The following is a 22,007-nucleotide window of genomic DNA, read 5'->3' on the forward strand; positions in this document are numbered from 1 at the left end:
ATCTGTTCTCTTGTCAACAGAGGAGTAAAGCCTGACCAAACAAGGAGCCCATTCATGCACTTGTCGATTTGCTTTGCACGCTCATTCAGTCTTTAAGATGGACTTTGCTCTTCAAAGGCACAACATGTGTGCTTATGTAGCAGACTGGGCGGGTGTATCTTCCTTATCAGCGCTGGACTGAAATGGGTGAGAGAAAGAGAAAAAAAAAAATAAAAAAAATAGCCTCTTGTAGCAGAGAAATTGTGCATAAGCACACACACACATACAGCCTATGAATATGCTCTAGTTTAGACATGCTAGTGCACTTTTTGTGCACTTATGTGATTGGCAGACACACTAATTTGCTACATGCATGTTTGTGGTAAATATTGCCTAAAGGATAGGGCAGGGCGTGCCACTGCCTTAGCATATGCCACAGTATGCCACACCGCGTGCGCACACACACCTGGGCTGTTTTATCCCCATCTTTTATCCTGTTCACAGCTAACACACACACACACACACACACACACACACACACACACACACACACACACACACACACACACACACACACACACACACACACACACACACACACACACACACACACACACACACACTTTCACCCCTGACCTCATTTTTTGCCCCACCCCCCCTGCCCAGATGGATTAAATATAGACATTCAAGAACAACAAAAAGAAAACATAATTCCCGCTTGGATATAAGTATGCATAATATATTTCATAACAAAAATAAAGCATCTTCCTGTACTGACTCTCAAAACTCCTCCTCACACACATGTATCCAAACCATATACAAGACTGGACATCAATCAGATATACTGTAATATAATAAGAAACATGGCTGACAAGAAAACAAAATTACACTGAGATTGTGATACTGATGGTTACAAAGAACCAGACCTATTGCAAAAACATGATGAAACATCTTTCGTTTGTTTTTTTCTTTCATAATGGAAAGCAAACATCCACACATAAATAGCTTGTAAGAAGAACAACTACTTTCTTTTTAAATTGAACTGTACATAGCAGGTGGGCAAAGTCACAACCAGAGGTCTCGGAGCAAACATCTGTCAACTCAAAGTGTTTGATGCTCCATAAAGAGTCTCTTTCATTCCATCATTTTTTTTCCTATATCCCTGTCTTTTTTCCTGTGAATGCAAGACTCATTTAAGCAGGTCAGAGTACTTGTGTTAAGTCGGAGCACTTGATTCTCATCGAGGTGTGGTCCAACTGTTCAACAGCTGTTCAACTGTCGCCCAGTCAAAATGTCCAACGGCGATCGATCCCTTTCATCGTCTCCCTTTGGCCTTTTTCCTGGCCTGCCCGAGATCCGCAGCATCCTCTCTTTTCTTCTTAATCAGCCATTTAGGTAAGTGGCTTACCGCAGAGAAAGTCACCGGCTGTTTTCTTTTTCAAAAGCACCTTTGGTATCTCAGTTGTTTTTATCTGCTGTCTCTTTTTCAGTCTGACATCTTTACAGAAAAGTTTGGGGTTTATTTTGTTTTGTTTTTTTGAAACGAAGGTTGCACGGCAGCGGGGAAGAGGACAGAGCAGGTGTCATTTTTGGAGGCCTCCTCTATTTAGGCACCTCCCACGCTGAAGTCCCTTGTTCTGATTGGTCTCACCTCACATCCACTGTGGGAGAGAGAGAGAGAGAGGAAGGGTGAGATTAGAATCACAGGTTTACAAAAACAATGCATGTTTGTTTTTTTGTTTGTTTTTTTAAAATCATGAAAAAGATATCCAACTAGATTACTGGATTTAGAGCCCAATTTAACCAGTTTGTTCATGCATTTCAAACACAGCTCAAACAAGATCTGCAGTGTTCTGAATTATCTTTCTCCATATTTCAAAGACAGCGCTCAGACCAGACATCATCATGTCCAGTCAAAATACGGTGTGTGTGTGTGTGTTATTTTGTTTATGTTTGGTGTTTTTGCTTGTGTGTGTGGCTGCAGTAAAGGACAGAATGAGGAAAATCACAAATACTGGTCTCTTATTTTTTTTTTTTTTTTTTTTTTTTTTAGAGGGTGATGACAATATGATAGGGTGAAAGACAGTAAAAGAAAACTCAGAGCAGTGATTTCTAGAAAGTGAAACAAAACAAACAGTTGCTTTACTGTACAATGAAAAGAGCTCATGCAAGCACAAAACACAGCAGATAAAAGCAGTGTGCATGCTCAGCAGGCCACAAGCTCAACATGCAGCATTGAGGACAGCACGGAGGATGACACGCCTTAGTTCCTCCTCTTTTCACACTGATTGGCTGTGATGTTATTGGGTGATTGGCAGGGCCCTTTCTTTGCACCTGATTGGGCCAGTGCAGTGCCGAAAGGTGATTAAAGGCTGCAGTTCTTAAGTCCTACCTGTTCGCTTCACAGCTCTCCAGTGGACTTTGGGTAATGAGTGCAACTTTTTTTTTTTTTAAGTCACCAATAATCCCTTGGTGCGTCTTAGCTTTTTAGGTTTCCTTTTTTTACCTTTGGCCCTACGGTGGCCTGAAAACACAAAAGTCAGGGAGGGTGGATAGGAAGGAGGGTTACAAGCGAGAAGCAGGGGTTTATAATACAGAAAGAGCCACAACAGCCCGGGGACAGAAGCAGAGAGTGCAAAGATATAACACTATAAATTCTTGAGATGCCTTATCAGCACACATTACAGCGCTTATCTGCTCCCAAGGAGAAAAGAGGCCTCAGATCAAGGCACTGGCGGTTTACCTGCTGTCATGCCAAGCAGCCCTTTGGACACCCTCCCTTAACACACAAGTACACATACACGCATATATACACGCACACATCCTCATCTTACAAGGCACGAGCACTCAAGCTTTACAGTTTTGCAATAGTGAGCCGCTTCATGGGTTCGTTTGGGGCAATCACAGAAAAAAGAAAAAAAAAAAAAAAGGTCATCCAGTGCAAAGCCATGGAGACAAACAGAGAGAAGACCATCAAACCGATATGAGGAAGACAGGAAAGTAGAATGCGGGTCGGTTTCTGCAATCAAACTCAGCTTCTAAGTGCTTTTTTGCAAAGAAGCAAAGCTTTATTTACCTGCTTCTGGATCTGAGGGCTCTACCGCGTGATGATGTGATGTGCATACACACTCCAGGTGGTCTTCTAACCGCACAAAGACTTCTTTCAACTTGGGTCTCCTCCTCACATACTCCACCTTGGCTACCTGAAGAGAGGAAGAGGGAAAAGGTTAGCTACAGACCCTGCTCCAGCAACATCATTACTCTTCTGTGTGCATCAGAGAATGCACACACTCATTGCCCATACGCTAATATCAAGAGGCATAGCTCTGTGACTGATGACACTGATGACACATCCATAAATCGATTCACAGAAAGAAAAAAAAAGAAAGGAAAAAAAAAAAAAAAAAAAACATTGCCTTGGTGTGTTTGAAGTGTGACAGCAGCATTCCCCTGAGGATGATTCATTGAGTTCCACTAGTCGTGTGCTCTTATAGACTCTTGATCAGGTGTTTAAAAGAGTGGAGTGTATGACCTTGTCCAAGCAAGCTCAAACAAGGAGGAAAGGGATGGAGGGTGGTGGTGGGGGGAGAGCATTGTACGCCCTCAAGCGCAGGAAAGAGTTTACTCTGGTAGAAGAGAAGAAGCTAGGAGCATCCACATCCAGACAGACACACGCCTAAAGTCATTCACCTTGTCATAACACGTTTGGAGGCATTTCTTTGTGGGTTAGGGAAAGTGTTGCTTAGCATGCATTAAAGAAATACTAGGTGTAATCTAAGCAGAAAAAGCAAACCTTCCCATCAAGCAAACACAAGAAGCAATGCAGGAATTCCAAAGCAGGTAACGCCCACTTACTTTAAGCCTCTATTTCTCACCCAACTGCCAGCAACAAAAACAGCCGCTTGTCGGCGGTTCATGAAGACGCTGTATTGATTAAAGCTTAAATGAAAGCTGAACGGAAAGGGTTGTGTTTAGATTACGATGATCTTATTGTGTAACTCAGGGGAGGTGGCTGCATGCTTTTTCATTCTCTGATCTGAGTGCCAAGGGCAGAAAAACCTCCCCATCCACCGCCAAGGGGCCCGGGGGCCACATGGAAACAATATCCTCAGCTTCAACCATCTTAGTTGCTGCACGAGAAGGGATATTGGGCGAAATCTCCCAGCACTCTCAAGCGATATGAACAACACAGTTTTTCAGTCAGCACAGGGATCATGTGCACGCAGACAGGGCGCAAAACCAGCGAGTGGCTTTTCTTACCCATGGTGGCGTACTGCCAAGGCTGCCTGTCGGTGTCAAGTTAGTCATGCAGACTAATAAACATACAAGTCCCTGTATGATAAAACAAAGTATAATGCTGACATTCACACAGAGAGGCCAGCTTCATGTTGGTGCTACAACTCGGAGTCGATGGTCATCAGGTGAGGCTAAAACCGAGGCAGAAAGAAGTGAAAGACGAGGAGCTTCACCGGTTACTCCTGTGTTTCTTACAAGTAAAGAAAGGGAGTGAAAGGAGGGCAAGCGAGCACAGGAGGTATGCAGTGAGCAAACAACGGACAATGGCGTCTGGGCTAGTGGCGGTGGTGTATTTTCTATCATCAGGCCCCGAGAAGGAGAGCAGGTGAAAGGCCGAGAGAAGAGAAGAACGTGGAGTAAAAAAGTGAACCATCACTCTCATGTGTGTATGTGTGGAAGCAGAGGGGGTCATTTAAGGCAGTGAGACGGACGGCTCGCTGTGATCATGATTCGCATGAGATGACATTCATGCGTTACCTATTAACGCTTAGATCCTGGGTTACCCACTGAGAAACAAAGTTTACTACACTAACACCAACGGGACAGACAGCTAGAGAAGTTATCAAGGCTTATTGTTATCTACCAAAAGTGAAGCAGCATCGCCATTTCCCAGAAAACTTGCTAATATTTAATCAGATTATCTAACTGAAAACAGGGAGCTACGGGGAATGTCGGAATACTTCAGAAGAAGTCTGCAGGAAGCAAAAAATAAAAAGAAACCGCCGCATCTGACATTTACTGCTGATCCTAGTAACTAACACACACAAACACTTCTGCCTAAACAAACAGCTATTGACTGAAGGATAAAGCAATGGGCCCCCATGATGAGAGGCCCAGCAGTAAGCTTGTCTCCTTGCCCCTCGCACAGCAGGGTTTAAAGCACTCCCTGCAGGAGTTGGTACACACACACAAACTTTTTTTTTAAATCTAAACGAGTTTCTGTGCTACAGTTTTCCTCAAAGTGCATGTGCTCTGACCAGTTAGTTGACGCTTTCTCTTTCAATTTCTGCCTCGCTTCCTGTTTCCTATGTTATGGGGAACCGTTAATGCTGTCGTGGAAGGAACCATTGTTCCCTTTTTTTTTTTTCTTAACTATTTTTTCCACTTGGCTTTCATATTTACTTCTGTCATATTTTTTTAAGCACTTCTTAACCTTCATACAAAGATCACCGGCTTCCTATCTGGCACAGAATCAATCACTTTCCAAATAAAACATACATCAGAAAGAGACCCCCATGCTATGACAAGGGGCCCCACGCTCTCTTTGTATAAATCAAGCTCCTCTAAACTCCCTGGAAAGCCGGGGCCCTGAGAAAAAGTCCTCTGAGTCGCTGTGGAATGATATCCGATGCAGAGGGTTGGGGTGAGGCCGGGGGCTCTGGGAAGTGCACCCCCGTGGTTTGTCCCCAGTGTCTCCGCAGCCTTACTTGTGAATGCAGTCGTCCCAGTCGAGTTAATTGGGAATTCCCTGAGTGCACGGCACTGATGAGAGCATGATGGAGAGGAAAGTTTTACTCCGGCCTTCCAAGGAAAACACAGCGAGGATGTAGATGTGCACCGCAGGCCATCATGAACTGGAACAGCGACAGAACTGAGCAAAAATAAATAAAAATGTATGCGTGCTCTTGGAGAATGGAGGGTGGAAAGAGGCAGGATTGGGTGGCAATTCATCTGTCAAGACAGAAATTAGGCAAGAGTGGCCTGACAAAAAGGAACCTTTGTTGGGGGTGCCACAACTGTGAGGCTTCTTGTACTTACAACTTTGTGTCTGTTTGCGTCCTGAGATCAAAAAGAAAGGAAAAAAAAGCCAGAAGACAAGTATGAAAACTGAACTTTAGACAAAGACTGCCAAGATAATCTGCTGCTGCTCACACAGACACAAACTTTGGATAATGGGTGAAAGAGGTTATCACAGGCTGTGTGTGAAGAAGAGAGGAAGCAAGGAGGACATTTATCACATCTCTCGCAGGTCTGCAACACACTTCAGGGTACACCACTGTCTCGTAGCCACACACACACGCAAACATACGTCTCCAGATGTGCACATCTATCTTCCCCTGACCGCATCACGTACCTCTCCTGCACAACTATCGTGCAATATCAGATATCAAAGAATCTGAAGATGTGTATAATCTTTGTTTTTGGGGGGTTGTTTGGGGGGTTTTTTTTAAGTGAACAACAGAACAGAGTTAGAGACATTACTGAGAGGAGAAAACGAGGTTTTAATGAGAGAGAGCAAAAGAGATAAAGTAAATGGCAGAGGGGTCAAATTAGAGAGCGGGGATGGCTCGGATTCAGGAAAGACAGAAAGAGCAAGGAGGGAGTGAACAACTATTTGACTGAACAGACAATCAGACTCCAAGACTGAAAAGGGAAGGTGGGGGGGCAGTTCTGTATTGAGAGGAGATGTGGAGGGGGAGGATGAAGTCTGTAGGGAAGAGCAAAGCAGGGGAGGATTGAAGAAAAATACAGAAATGAAGTAAAATGTGATTAAAATATGGTTTTTCCTGTTCGGACTGATGCATTCCAGCCGGTGCAGCAGAAGCCAAACTTTCCATCTTCGAGCTTCGTGAGGACACTCCCATTGGTCTGTCACGACCTGCCCCGCAACCCCCGCCATGTACACCACAAACACGCTTGTGCGCACACAAACTCTCTCACCCTTCCTTTGTCTAGCGGAGCTAAGTGAATCAAAGGGAAAATAATTCACAGCTGCAGAAGACTTCAAAACCAGGAGGCCCCTCGTTCTCCATCTGCACCCCTACCCTTCAAATGATCATAAATCATTCTCACTGTATCACCGTCACGACGCCTTTTATTTATGAAACACCCCGTAAGTCAGGGTCCCACACAACCGTGGGGCTAGAGCTACTGCTTTACCCCCCAAACCAAACACCCGGATGTGACCCACTGTTGCTGAGGTAACTGTCAGTACGTATGTTGTGTGTTTGTGTGTAAAGGTCGGGGTTGGGGCCGGCGCAGCGAGATGTGTGGACCCCCACACTCAGCACTGTGGCTATATCCGCCTGGCCTCTGTCAGCCTCCACTTTGATCCAGTAGCCATCAACACTTCATTACTCTGCAGCCTGTCTTCCTCTTTGCTGCCGCTTTGCACAAACGGCCTTGTCCCTACTCTGCGGTTGGGGAGTTTACATCGCTTAGCATGGAGTGCTCACACTATTCTCACACACACACACACATATTATTCTTGGGTTTACACAGATGTGCTGATGACTCTCTCAAACCTCTGCAAAATACCTGTACCTGTGCATCAAAGGTGATTGAAAGCCTCGAGCTACTGAACCAAACCAAGACTGAGTTGAACTGAATTGAATGAACAGTTTATTAGACTAAGGCCCTATTTTCTATAGTGGGATTTAAAAATGTGCCAGGACACGTATGCACAGCCCCAATTTTTCTGTTTCACAACTTCCTGCTGTGCATGCATTAAAAATCTACAACTTTGATTTGCTTGCTTTAAGAAAAAGTTTTTCTTTGTTTTTTAAAAAGGCATATCGTTGTCAATGTTTATGGGGAATGCAGTATACTGCAGAAGCCTTAAGAGCTGATGAGTGACAGGTTGAATGACAGCTCTGTTCTTTGCCTCCGCCGTGGCCTGTTTGCAGTCGTATTTGTGCACGTATGTATACACAAACACAGACGCACAAAAGAATTTAAAAGCGCACGTCTTTCCACCTCGTATGCAATTTGTATCCCTTTTCCTGTCGAATCCCGCCTGCTTCAAAATCACCTGTTGTTTTATGAGTGAGTGCGTCTGCAGACACTCGGAGCCAAAAGCGCTGAGAAAACCATCAGAAATACCGGACACACCTGCAGCCGTCAGCCAGCAGAGACAGACAAACACTAAGAGGAGGATGAACTGAGGGAATACAGGAGAGAGGAGAGGAAGACAAAAATAGAAACTTGAAAGTGTTTTGTGCCAGCGATAAATAAATTTGGGCATGTTTATATTTTGAGCTATCCATGCCATGTCAAGATTATAACAAGTTTAAGAACTCTGTGGCACAAAATCAGCAGCATGCTGGCCAAGATGTTTCTTGGCAGCCTTCTGCTGATAAAACACCACAAAGAAAAGACAAATGAGAACTCTGACTAGAAAAGAAATGCGAGAGCCAAGATGCCGGGATAAAGGGAGTGATTATGGTGTCACTGAAAGTGCAAAAGGAGGCGGGGTGCAGCAGTAGGTAAAGGAATGCTGGGATGTAAATACATGAAAACATATAATAACATTAGCTCATTAGAAACTGTTTACCTCCCTTTGTTTCTCTTTCTGTTTCTCTTTCCACCTTCCTCACTTGATCTCTTTTACGGACACTGAACCATCTCTAAAAGCCTGCCACGTCGCTTATCTTTACACCTCTCGCTTTTACTGTGTCCTCTTCCATGCCAAGGCATGCAGACAACACAAAAACAAGTGTGTAAACGAAATTGACACGTACAAGGTCCCAGAGGCTGACTTATCTCGATGAAGGAGCAAAGTGCAAAATGCAAAAGAGTGAGTGAAGGGGCAAAACCAAGAAAAAAGAAAAGAAAAGATGAATTTAGGATATGGCCCTGTTTCCCTCCCTCAGGTTAGTCCTATTTAAAGTTGGCTCTTTTCTTTTTCTTTTCTTTTATTACCCCATCACAGGACAGGGCAGGGCAGCCTTCTACAGAACGGGGCCTGCGCAGACCCGCTTGCTTCTTTTGGGTCCACAGCATGAAAAAGGAATAAGGGAAAGAAAGAGAGAAGGGGGAAAAAATAAATAAAGGTGCATTTGGACAAATGCAAAGTGTCATGAGATGGAAAGAAACACCGCAAATGTGAACAACATTTTTAGTTTTCTAATAAATGAAGGCAGACACACAAATTGAACCCCTATTCAGACCGAGGACACACAGGAAAAAAAGAAAGAAAAAAAAAAACAACTTGGCATGAGACAATGTTTCTCACACACAATGCGATGAATGTCTCCTGACCGGAGCCCTGACGGCTGACCTTTACAGGGATACGACGCTTCTCAGCCGCCCTCCCTCACCAGAGGCTGGAACCACATGGAAAAACTGACCCCCTTGAAACCCGTTCCACCATGCCTGAAGGTCCCTCAAGTCAGTAGGCTCATTTTGCCCTTTGTGTCAAGATGGGGTGGGGCGGAGTGGGGGTGGGGGGGGTTGACAAAGTTGCATGGATCACTGCATTCCAGGAATAGCTGAATCAAGCCTTAGTGTCTTCCATGCTGTTGTCAGTCTCTCTCCATCCCTCATCGCTGTGATCACAGACAGTGCTCCCATTGAGGTCTGGCAGACGGAGAGACAGACGAGCTTGCATGCAGACAGACAGACACACAGAGCTGTGCTGTACATCAGAGCTCCACTCTCCTTCCACGCTATGAGTCAGCAGGTCTTACCATAAACTCTGTGCCCTGGGTGCAATGGCTTCTGCCCTACAGTGACCATCTTGTCAGAGTTGCCTCACCATCCCTGCACCATAAGAATACGAGGTGATCCTCCTATTAATACTGAAATCTCCATGGCCTGTGCCAGGGTGCCAAAGGGGAAAGAGGGGGCAAGCCCAAGATTGATATTTGTTTTATTACCTATTCCTCTGCTGGTCTATTAACGCGGCATCTTTAAAGTCCTGCAAAAGGACCAGGAGACAAAGCAATGTACCAGCGAGGGCAGCTGGGCAAGATCAGAATCGGAGAAGAAACAATAGAGCGCGAAGATGAGTGTGCAGTCAGACTGTTCCAAGCTACCCTGTTTATTCCCTGGTTGTCTCTTACTTACAGAACAGACCACATAACTCCCATACCTCCAAACAGAGCCATGCTCAGGCTAACAGGCTGAAGTGTAAATACGTCAGAAATACATCTCCCGCTCCGGCCGCTGAGTGTCTCCTCTGATCCTGAACAGGACATGTTTTCAAGCAACCATTGCCAAAGAGTCTCTGAGAACAGTGCAACCCCTTCTCTCATCCTCTTTGTCACCCTGTCTTCTCTGGGCTTACTGCTTCCCGAAAGGTCCAAACAGAGAAGACAGGAGAGGTGTACTTGTGCAATAGTGAGAGACAGATACTTTCTAGATACAAGACTCCATCTCTGTCTCTTAGCCTGTCTTACATCTGCCAGGAGCATCCCTCTTGGGTCATTCCTTCAACAGATGTCATGGTTCCAAGTGCCAACAGCCCCATCTCCTCCTGTTCCTTCCTCCCACCGTCCTGGCACAGCCAACCCAGGGCCTCTCACCAAACATGAGAAGAGAGGGTGGTGATCAATAAAAAAAAATGAAGGATAGAGGGAAGGAATGGAAGCAGCAGGTTAGGTTAGGTGGCCAATTCTGGAACCGTGAGGAGGAGGGTTGCAAAGAAAATAGGGAGTAAAGTGTGGAACAAGTATCCAGAAAAACATATTAGCCCAATTTTGCCTCCCTGTTTTACTTACCTGCAGAGAGGAAAAGTGGTGAATGGATGTGGAAGCAAGTGTGTTTGCACTGAGCGGGTGACTGGGTTTAATATGATGCAGTCACGGATTTACGCAAACAACCTATGCTGCAGGCGTGCGTCTTACCTTAACGGTGCGGTGGTGTTTGCGGGAAGGGTGACAGCGCATGTTGCTGGTGTTGCAGCAGCCCGTGCAGCGCTTCACCTCCACACAAGGCGGCCATATCAGGAAGTTGGCAGACGTGGGATCCACCTGGCTCCTGGGGATCTCGTAGATCACCGTCCGTGTCTTGCACACTGCTGGGACTGCCTCCTCTACTGTAACAGAGACGAGCGAGAGGGGGGAGAGAGGGAAAGTCGAGTTAATGACTTTGGTCTGCGCCGGCATTTGTTGTCATCTTTTCCATCTCGATGTACTGTTGTAATCTGTCCTGTTCGCTCACAGCTGCTTCATGCATTCTTTCGCTGCTCGTTATTTGATGAGTCATTTGATGTGGGAGCTGTTTGTCTAGGCTAAGATCACACCCAACCCCATTTAAGGCTGTTAAGAAGACAAGCTATCCAAAAAAAAAAAAAAAAAAAAAAAAAAAAAAAGCTGATCTCATATCAGCTAAGAAGCTTAGGACTCGATGAGACATTAAAATAGTACTCTTTTGTTCAGAGAACCCGGTGGAGTTAATGCAGCGTGACAAGGCCAGAAACCTTACGTGCACCGGTGGGAAATCTAATAATGGCCTTTGACCCCGCTGGCTGTAATGAAGACTTTAAGTATTCATAGCAGATTTAATGCTCCGAGAGGCACTTAAACCTAAAGATTTGATAGAGTGTGTACAGTAAGATGCCATTATGTCGTAAAGATGATATGTGCATCATGTGGAGACAGCTGCCAAAATGGTATACAGTACATTACACTTATGATATATATGAAATACAACCAACCACATTATCCTGTGTGGCTTTAAATGCTGTGCCACTTAGGGTAGAGAGTCTTAATGCACACGCATCACACATTACACGGTGTTCTACACGCCTCTATCAGATATCGTACCGCGTGGCGTTTTATGAAGAAATCTGACTGAGAGCCCAGACGAGCTGCAACTTGAGCCCTGAATGCCTGGAATTTCCACGCTCAAGGATATATTTCTCTCCTGACGCGCGTGCCTTAGATCTGTGAGCCTCCGGCCAATTACAAGGCTTCGTGTCAGACGGCCTCGTCAACCTCGCGCACCAGTCTCGTTTCTCATGATTCCTTGATTGCAGTAAATACCGGGTAGATGTCTTCATTAGGGTTCCCTTTTATCCACAAAAAGGCAGCATAAAAGCCACTAACCATTAGCTTTGTTTGAAATTAGTGTAAAGTGATCAGTTTCATCTCCTGGGAACTCATGTTGGGGGTGATATTTAAGACGCAGGTTATTTTTAGGGCGTCTTTACACTGTAATCTTATGTGCCAAAGTGTGATGCAGGCTATATGGTGTAAAAAGTAATCATGATGCAACCTCTGAGTTGAGCACGTTGTACTCTGTCGGCCTTACCAATGCTCCTCTTGCGTCGGCTGTGCAGCTGGGAGCTCTTCAGGTCACCGTAGTAACCATAATGATGAGAGGAGTTCTTGTGGTTGTTTGGGTGCTTGTGGTGCATGTGATGCTTGGGCTCCTCAATAACATTGTTTCCCGTACCTCAACAAAGCAGAAGGCCGCCATGTTAATAATGTCACAAAGAGAGAAAAAAAGCAAAACACAAACACACATAAAGCTTATTCAGCCAATAAACCAGCTATGAGTTGCAGCTTTAACAATGCTGAATGGCTGCGATGGGTGGCTTGGTAGACCTCAGGAAAAGCCGGCATGCGATCGGCCGTTGATGTTTTTATATACCCGATCCACAACAAATTGTGCGTCGGTTAGTCACACAACCATAATAAGATGGTAACTTCTGACTGGTTTCTCAGGGCCTATAGTTCCCTTCAACATGCCGGTGGGCAGGAGGGCAGAGTGACTGCTGATGAGGTCACAAACTGAGGTAAACAGTCCAGAGGACACAGGGTGCAGGCAGGAGGCCCATTTTTACACACAGCTCTGCATAATTGTAAAGCTCTGTGTGTCAGACTCACTCACTCATTTGGCAGGAACTTTCCACACACGCATGAAGTAGCTAGACGCAGGTGAGTCAGCACGCTCCCTCAAAAACAACCAGCTTTCACAGACACACGCGGGGGGGACTAAAGTGGTCATTTGACAGGTGGTACTCAGCCACCATTATTCCTGCCCTAATTAGCGGTTTGGTGTCTCTCATTTGCCTGAAAATGTTTGCTTTTTCAATCATTTAGTGGCTTGGAAAAGTACATGTTTTGTTATGCTAGCTCCTCAAAGTTCTCTAAGCTCAGGTCAATGTAGCCAGTTTTTTTTTTTTCCACATTCATGGTCATCTGATAAAGCTTGCTTGTTTTGGTCCCCACCCAGGATATAAGGTGCACTGCAGAAAAGTACCAGAGCAGCAATAAAATGATAACACTTCCCTGCAGGATACTGCCCTTTCTAAGAGAGCAGAGTCTGAGAGTGTTTGCTAAGTGGGTGGGTCCTACCTGTCTGTAGTCACAGCACAAATGCTTCACCTGGCTAACACACTCCTATGCATGTACACTTAACAGAAACACATAGCGACAGTTACACAAACTCCTCTTATTATTCAGCATGGCAGCCTAAAACCCAATGTACACCGGCACAACAAAGCTTACCCACAGGCAAACACATTCCACCCCCTGATCCGCTTTGTGATCTGACCAGAGTCATCTAAAGGGATTTCCTCTATCTATACAAAGTCCCCCTTCAGGATTGGTTGTTTATTTGCTTCTTGATGCTGTCTTTTTCCACATTTGTCAACTTTCAGTCCCAGTGTAGTCTCTTTAGTGAGTAGTCAAAGGAACTTGTCGTGCGCTCAGTCAGACAGGGAGTGAGTGCACAACACCTACCTACCTCTGACTGGACGTCTACCTAACAATCTTTATACAAGGTCAGGCTGTGCTCAGTTTACCCCTGTCCTCATTTCAGGAGTGAAGAAGAATGTGACACTGTTGGCCACCCAGATTTTCAAAATCTGATGTGGAAAAGGGAGATGTGACCGACTCTAAGTCCCCCCGCCCCTCATTTTCAGCATCACTGGGTAATCCTCTATGCTTAATGGAAAAAAAAAAAAAAAAAAAAAAAACAGAAAATGTTGGTAAAAAGGTAAGAATAATGACAGGCAGAATAAGAAAGAAGTCAGCACCAGGGGAGTGAGGGGTTTGCTCCACTGCTGATTCCAGGTGACTAAGAAGCAACTGCACCCCCAGAATGTTGTCAAACTGAGACAAGAGAAAAGAAACCATGCAGGAGACGATCTCATGCCTTGAAGGCAAATTACTCCCTCCTTTTACCCCTCCTCCTCTCCTTCTTTGTCCCTCTGCTTATAGCTAGCGTTCTATTGACTCGTCGCAATAAGTGACCCCCATAATTCTCTCTCTGCGCCGTTCTTCCTTGATTTGTTATTTGTGAGCATCTACATGGTTGAATTGACAAAGCATTCGTTTAGGTCACAAGGGCAGCATGTCCCCTCTCTGTGGGTGCGAGAGCAGGTAGAAAGTACACAAACGTTGTTTTTGCAGATTTGCGGGTAGTCCTGGTGTACAGGACGTAAACTCTGTCAGCTTTTCAGAAACAAAGCGGGTTGCACAACTGCTGCAGTCTTTCTACAGAAAGCGGGAACACAACCTCCGGATTCCTCCTGTTCCCTCCTCCACCTCTGCCCCATGCTAAGAGTCAGGTTCCCTTTTCTGTCAAAGTTCTTCAGTGAAAGAGATAAGAGCAGGCAGGCAGGGGGCCACCTCAGGAGAGAAGAGAGGAGCAGAGAGGAGAGAAGCACCTCAGGGGCCAGACGGCCATCTGCAGGCTCCAACAGGGTCATCTCATCTGTCAGTCAGAGCTAAAGACACCATCCTCCCGAAAGCAAATGCAGGCCGAGATGAGCAAAGCAACACTAAATGAAACATTCATCCTGACAGGCAGATTTATTTTATCTCTTGATCATTACAATACAGTTCCTTGTTGAAATATTCCAGGTGCAATGCGTTGCATACCCTTTCAGATGCTTCTCTTTCTCCCTCCCTGTTTAATATGCTGCAACATTTGTTATATATTGCAACAAAAGCTCTGAAAATATCCCTCTGGCTGGCGTCAAAAGTCTTTTAATGGGCTGACCAGGGCAGCCAAGTGGGCCTTTGGACAGATTTATGTCCTCGTAACAATAATCAGCCTACTACTGTTACCCTGAAAAACATTACTCCGTTTTAAGAAAGACATTTTAATTTAATTATAAACACCTCTCCTCATGCTAGAGGCACTCAGGGAATCTATTCTGGGCTCGGCATAAAGAGGAGTAATCACTGTTGTGCTGTACAGGCTGGTTTGATTGTGAACTGATAACATACTAATGATGTGGGAGCTATTAGTCCTAATTAACATGTTCTTCAATAAGGCAAATGCATGCTCACACAGAAGAATACTTGAGCCAACGTCCGGTCCCAGTGCTGCTCTGCTGAGTATATGGTTAAGGGTTGCTAATGAGCTATGACTGGTGAGGCAGCTTACATCATTTGGGACTGTTAAAGCAAATTTTGTAATTGCCTGTGTCCATCAACTAATCTCTATGGGTGAGACAGTTTCACCTGGTAAGTTAATCTCAGAGGGTCCGGGATGACCTGGTCTCAGCTTACGTGGCAGCACAAAAAAAAAAAAAAGTAGTATTCAACCTTTGTCACACGTGCACAGTAAATGCACCTGTTGCAGTTTTATCGTGCTTGGCACCCACTGGTGCACAGATCCCTCAGCAATTTCCTGCACATGGTTATGTTTTTGAAGATTCATTTCTGGAGTGCAATGGTTTCCCGCCTGAATGAAGCTGGCAAAAATGTGCCAACACATTTCATATACCTGCTTACGTAATTCATTAAATCTGGAATTGATTAAATGTTGATACCAGCATACTGTCAGTGGCTTCTGGACTTAAGTTCTTTCTTAAACATCGCCATACTACAGGCTCCACAGTAATAGCCCATAGAAACTAAGTGCTGATAAAAAAATAAAAATAAAATAAATTTAAAAAAACCCATCTTTGATAAATCCATGTGTTGATTTACAAAGAAAGAAATATATATATATCAGATGCTAATAAAAGGCTATTCATGATGCAGTGTCACATCTGAATAACCTTCCCTGCGTCAGGATTCTTAATGTAATTCATATGTATGATTCAAAGCATCAAGAAGCAGAATTTACCTCTCCAGTCGATATCCAGTAGCCGCTGGAGGTCGCTGATGCTGTGGATTTCGCTGTGGGACAGTCGGTCTATCAGCTCTTGGGGAAACTCCACTTCCTTTGGGGTGGGCGCGGGTCGAGGGTGGAGGAGGAGGAGGAGGAGGAGAATGGTCGGGGCAAAGAAATCAAACGACAAATGAAGGTTAGAAATGTGTGATGGGCAGCTTTACAACAGTGTGCCAAAAAGCAAGCAGATTTGTCTCATTGCCACACATCACCTCATCCACGGAGGAAAAAAGCGGTCTCTTAAGAATTCTGCAGTTTAGGTAGTTCTCGTTAATTTGGCACCCAGATAACTGTAGAATAAACACTTTTATCATTAAACTTTAAAATGTGCGTTAAAAAAAAAAAGATTTCCTTTACCTATCAGCACTTTAAACAATTGCTGTCTTGCGATAAGAGTTGCTTGCAATATCATAAACAATATCCTCTCCGCACTCTGCACTTGTTGCGGACCTGCAGGCACCTCAAGCTCAGCAAACCGTGCGACCCGCACAGGAGCAGGGGCTAAAAATATCAGCCGGAGCGGTTCCCATGATCGCGCTCAGCCCAACCAAAACGTTTGCCCAGTTGACTCAAGCTACGAACAGATTTGGCACATAAGCCAAAAATAACTGAGATATGCATCCAAGTGCAGACGTGATGTTTGTTCAAAAGCGCACAGTCACTGATACGCTGTTGTCGAGAAAAAAAAATGAAAGCACATTCACACTAATGTTTAAAATCAGAGCCTACACCACCATGGTTTTTTTTTTTGAATACACCGTTTATATCGGTTAAAAGTGAGTTAAAATAAAAAAAATAAAATAAAAACTGTCTTACATAACCCCATCTGTGTGTATCCGAGCCTAAAATGGCTTAAATCAAATCTCAGAGCTCTTACTTTTGTGGTTTTCTTTATCTGGACATTAAAGCTGTGCTGCTGAATGTGTGGCTCTTGTGAGAGGGTGCAAAGGCTCTTTGGGACCTTTGCACCCTCACAAGAATAAAAACCCCACACCACCAAGTATGACACGGGGGCCAAAGACACCGTCTATCTGACCCCACCGTGCCTCCACCAAGTTAACTAGTAACTTTACCTCAGCAGTGGCCAGCAGGTACGTCGTCCACAGCAGGATGTAGGAAAGTGTGGCTCTCATTTCCCTTTAATTTAGAATTTACTCGAATCTCAGAAAAAGTGCGAACGTGTAGGAGCCCCAGAATCGCTCCTGGCCCCAGAGGATCCACAACCATCCCCTCTGGGAGAGAAACCCAGAGTGTCAGGCAGCTCAGCGTGCTCAGTCAAGACACCGCGCTGCACTTGCTTGAAGCTGTGAGAGGCTGGAAGTTGATTCTTGTTATTCACAGTGGATCGCGTCCTCTCGAACACACTCTGCTGCGACTCGACATAGCTCCTCAAACGCAAGTGAGACAATCCCAAGAGACAAGCAGGACGCACATTGCCCTTCACTTTCTTAAAAGAAACTACAGGCTTCAAACTTGAACCCACTTTAATATATATATTTGAAAAAAAAATACAATAAACCCGGCTACTTTTAAGAAAATGTCACGTAGGATTCAATAGCACGACTAATTTGCTGACTTTTTTTTAGTATTTAATAGTCCTACATGAATATATAATCCAAACGAGGAGAAAATCACACTGGGGAACGTTGTCCGTGCTGTGCTATCCAGAGCCTGTCTTGCAGCAGTCTGCGCAGTTCCTTGGCTGCGTGGGACTCTGGAGTGAATGGTGTCAGAGCGACTCTGAGGCTCTGGATATAGAGAGCAGCTCCGTGCCCGTTGCGCCTCCCCCCTTCCTTTGGTGATCGTGCATCTATTCAGTGAAGGGAAGCTGGTTGGCTGCTTAGATGACTTAAGACTCAAGAGCACATCCCCACCCCCTCAGTCCGTGTGTGTGTGTGTGTGTGTGTGTGTGTGTGTGTGTGTGTGTGTGTGTGTGTGTGCCTTTCAGCAGAGAGCCCATTCAGAGATTCAGGATGTAATCGATATTGATTATCAGTGATTAGAAAAGGGGGATGCAGGATGGAGATACTGAAGAGATACTGTTCTCATTAAATCATCTGACAGAATAAGCATGAAAACAAATGATCAGGGGAAGTTATAAATTGAATTTATCATATATCCCTCAGGATGTTTGTGATTTTCAGGGCGTAATTAAATTTGGACAAAACTGGGGGTGGGGGGGGGCAAAAATTATTATGATCATTACGGCAGTGATGGTGGTGACTCAGCCCGCCTGACTCTGAATTTGAGTTTAAGGCAGGAAAAACAAATATTCAATGTTCAGCAATTTTATCAAAAGACAGCAAATTCCTAACGGTGATAGCAGATGATAATCTGATTATATAACGCTGGGCATGTGTGTGTGTGTGTGTGTGTTAAAATCACAACCTTTCCAGCTCCACTACACAACATGCATCATACATTCACCTGTCAATCTGTTGGACACGCCCAGGTGTCTGCAATATATAACTCCACCCTTTTGGCCTGGTTGGCCCTTTTCCTCCTTACCTCCAGACTAGGAGCAAAGAAGTTAAGAAGACAGCTTAACCTTATAACTGATTATGATGCAGCATAAAGGGATATTTCCTCACTTGGATCACTGTATTTTTAAATTTAAAGAAATCAAAATACTAAGATGGTGGTTGCATTAGTAATGTGAGTTGATGTTTACTTAATTTATTTTGGTTTGGACTTTAATTGTAATTATTTGTTTGTATTTGAATATATGGGTAAAAAATCATCCATCCACTCCAGCTGTTAAATATACCACATCATCACTGACACAATAAACCTTTTGGAAGAACCTTCTGGATTCTGTGTTTAGATGTGCACACCACATCAGATGTTCTGTGAGCCAGCGCAACCAATGTCCATGTAGTTTCTTTTTGGGTTTTTTTTGTACATGTAAGATTTGAGGACACAGGAAGCTTCTACTTAAAGCAAAGGCTCACAATAGGCTGGTCCTAACTTGTTGAGAAGAAGCTGGAACCAGTGCACCAGTGCTGGGCTTCATTTTGCTTTGCTGGGAGGTCTGGGAGAAAAGCCCCAAGGGCCTGATAAAGGAGACATACCTGCAGGAGCAGAGACGCGGACAAATGGCTTGCACACACATTATCACCCAGAGGTGACAATCAGTGGGGAGGCATAGGTCAGCCGACCAGGTGGTCTGCTAACCACCTTGTCCATTTAACTGGATCAATACAGCGCGAGGCGAGCCAGAGGGCACGGTGGCTGGAAACGTTGCACAGAGAAAGCGCCGCAGCAGATGGTGGAGTAATTAATGAAACAATTTTACTAGGCCTATGAAGCTCGTGTTAAGATGGCACGGGTGCTATTAACCGAATCAAATATTTTTAAAAGAAAAGTCCCTCTGCTAAAGCAGTTTACGTGACATCTCACTCAAACTGCATTAATCATTCATTTCTCATCTGGTGGTGCCACAAGAGAATTAAACTTTATGATTCAATGGCAACGTGACTAAGACCAGCCGGTGACAGCCGGGTTTATCCTGACTCCTGTGTGGTCATGATTACATCACACGCCAGCCTCCCAGCACCGATAGATACTCTCACTCATATTTTTGACTTTAATGACTCATGTGACTCATAAATGTTTTTTTTTTTTTTTTAAGTCTACATTTGGCTTCCTTATGGGAAAGCGAGAGTCAGATGTGAGATAACAGGACACAAAGTACAAGGGAGTAGTTGTCCGTCTATCAGAACAGGTGAATAGAAAGTGAGAATGAAGCACTGCTGTGTTTATTTTATGTTTTGGAGACAGTTTATGGTGTGTTGAGCAAGATTAATACGGAGAACCAAAATCTGGAGTTTTGACCCACAGATGTAGGAAGCAGAAGGAGAGGATGGTACAAGTGGTGAAAGATGGATCAGGGTAAAACTCAAGCAGAACTAAGCAGACAGAGGGAGCAAAGTTTTCATGCTTTAGGGGAAAAAAACAATATCAAAACAGCAAAATCTGAAAATATTCTCTCATTCCTGCCCCTCCTGCATGAGCTATTTAGACATCATGTTTACTGGCAACTGAGGCATGTGTACCTAACAACATTAACCCCATTAAATCATTTTATGGATGCTGTTGCACAGTAAATAGAGCCATAAAGACTCTGCGGAGAGGATTCTCTGAGTGAGGTGATGACTCCCGTTTTGCCTCTGGGCCACACATAGTTCCCAGTGAGAGACACATAGGAAAAAGGAGAGACTTTTACTGGGAATGCGGTAGATATGAGCTGTGAGGCCTTTGGGGAATTGAAGTGTGGCTCCGTCTGGATGAACTGTCTGTTTAACTCATTTACGTGAAGGCTAGAGGTGATCATTTGTGAATGCCTGAGCTTATTATTTTATCATTATCTTTCAAGCTGTGACAGGATTTTTCTAAACATGAGCTGAGTGTAATTTTTAAAAAAAAAATCTATTAAAATCACTTAAAAATGTAAAAAAATCTGCAAATCCTGTATGATATTTATTTAAATTTAGCATTTTAACTGTATTATAAAAAACAATATTACTGCTCATTCTGCTGGACATTCGTGTGGATGTGGGTGTAGACGTTGCCAAAGGCACATAACCCCCCCAGCAACATTATGCACACCATCATATCTTAAAAATTATGACCAGCTCAAGGAACACAAAAAAGTCATCCAGGCATAGAGCAGGCTTCCAAACTCTTCAGATGGCCCCCAAAACTGAGAAACAGTGGGATCTGTCCTATCAACAGACACCTGAGTCAGCTATTTTAGCAACACAGGCCCACATGCAAAATATTAGGTAGGTGGTCTTGAATAATCAGCCCCCATGTTATCTTAAAATTTTCATAGTACCATATCACCTCAACAGGGCTCTTTGCTCTCAGACTGCTGGTTTAATTGTGGTTCCTGGGATATTTAAAAATAGGATGGGACACCGATCTTCAGCTTTTAGGCCTCTCTTCTGTGGAACCAGCTCCCAGATTGGATTTTGGAGACAGACTGCTTTTAAGATTAGGCTTAAAACTTTCCTTTTTGACAAAGCTTATAGTTGGGGCTGGATCAGGTGACCCTGAATCCTCCCTTAGTCACTCACCTTTTTCACTCACTGTCTTTATTCACCACTCTGCATCATTATTAACCTCTGGCTCGTTTCTCTAGCATCTTTTATCCTGTCTCCTGAATCCAGCTCCCAACCGATTGTGGCAGATGTCTGCCCCTCCCTGAGCCTGGTTCCGACAGAGTTTTGTTCCTGTTAAAAAAAGTGTTTTTCCTTTCCGCTGTCAAGTGCTTGCTCAAAGTGGGATCTTCTGGTTGTTGGGGATTTCTGTGTATGTTGCAGGGTTTCTACCTTTCAATATAAAGCACCTTGAGAAAACGGCTGTTTTCTAATTTTAATATAGAGTGTTCCTATTTGATTTGGTTTTCTTAACAAAAATACTGCACTGGATTCTAGATGCATTTCAATCACTGTCACATTTCCATCTTTCACACTCCACTAACACTTAAAAAAATGGTTATAAGTCAGGATAATACAGGAGACCCCATGAGGTCAGAACTGCAGGTCTTTATAATAATATCCTTTCATTAGAATGGTATAAATCAGATTTGCTCAAAGTACAAGTGTCACGTGTTACAGCAGCAAAAGTGTTGCATGTCCATTATCAACAAAACAAAGAATCTCACACTTTGGTGCAGAACCATAAAAAGAGAGAGCAAGACAATAGAAACTTTGCACACTGATAGCTGCACATTCGTGACAGTCCACCGGCATCCCTGTTCTATAACACCTCATAATGTCAAAGACCAAAGTGGATTGCCTTGCAACAGAGAAACAAACATAGATCCCAATGTCTCCCCCCCACCCCCTCCCCAGCACCGCCCAGCCATATCATGAGCACGTATGAGTCACGGACACAAGGAGCAGGCCCTTTGCAAACTACAGACAGATCTC

General features: G+C 44.3%; 1 protein-coding gene across 2 annotated transcripts; it reads right to left on the minus strand.

Moving 5' to 3' along the window:
- Positions 1 to 696: 696 nt before the first annotated feature.
- pdgfab (platelet-derived growth factor alpha polypeptide b) lies at positions 697 to 17,785 on the minus strand. 2 transcript variants are annotated; one of them, XR_010093724.1, is made up of 7 exons: positions 17,145 to 17,785; positions 16,027 to 16,123; positions 12,250 to 12,393; positions 10,842 to 11,032; positions 3,056 to 3,182; positions 2,372 to 2,503; positions 697 to 1,640 (listed from the first exon to the last, which is right to left on the minus strand). XR_010093724.1 is itself a non-coding variant. In XM_063470640.1 (6 exons), the coding sequence occupies exons 1-6, from the start codon at positions 17,202 to 17,204 to the stop codon at positions 1,627 to 1,629; spliced, it is 633 nt and encodes a 210-aa protein (XP_063326710.1). In that variant the 5' UTR covers positions 17,205 to 17,785; the 3' UTR covers positions 697 to 1,626. The 2 variants fall into 2 exon arrangements, 1 of the variants encoding a protein (XP_063326710.1); XM_063470640.1 differs by lacking the exon at positions 2,372 to 2,503.
- Between the last annotated feature and the right edge of the window lie 4,222 nt (positions 17,786 to 22,007).

The sequence above is a fragment of the Pelmatolapia mariae genome, linkage group LG4 (genome assembly GCF_036321145.2).
Source record: "Pelmatolapia mariae isolate MD_Pm_ZW linkage group LG4, Pm_UMD_F_2, whole genome shotgun sequence".
Taxonomy (NCBI): domain Eukaryota; kingdom Metazoa; phylum Chordata; class Actinopteri; order Cichliformes; family Cichlidae; genus Pelmatolapia; species Pelmatolapia mariae.

Bases quoted from the DNA above. Each gene is read 5' to 3' on its own strand.
- pdgfab (XM_063470640.1), bottom strand. From the start codon at position 17,204: ATGAGAGCCACACTTTCCTACATCCTGCTGTGGACGACGTACCTGCTG. The intron at 16,124-17,144 runs GTAAAGTTACTA...CCCACCCCAAAG, and splicing joins ACCTGCTGGCCACTGCTGAG to GAAGTGGAGTTTCCCCAAGA. The intron at 11,033-12,249 runs GTAAGGCCGACA...TCTCTGTTACAG, and splicing joins CCGACGCAAGAGGAGCATTG to TAGAGGAGGCAGTCCCAGCA.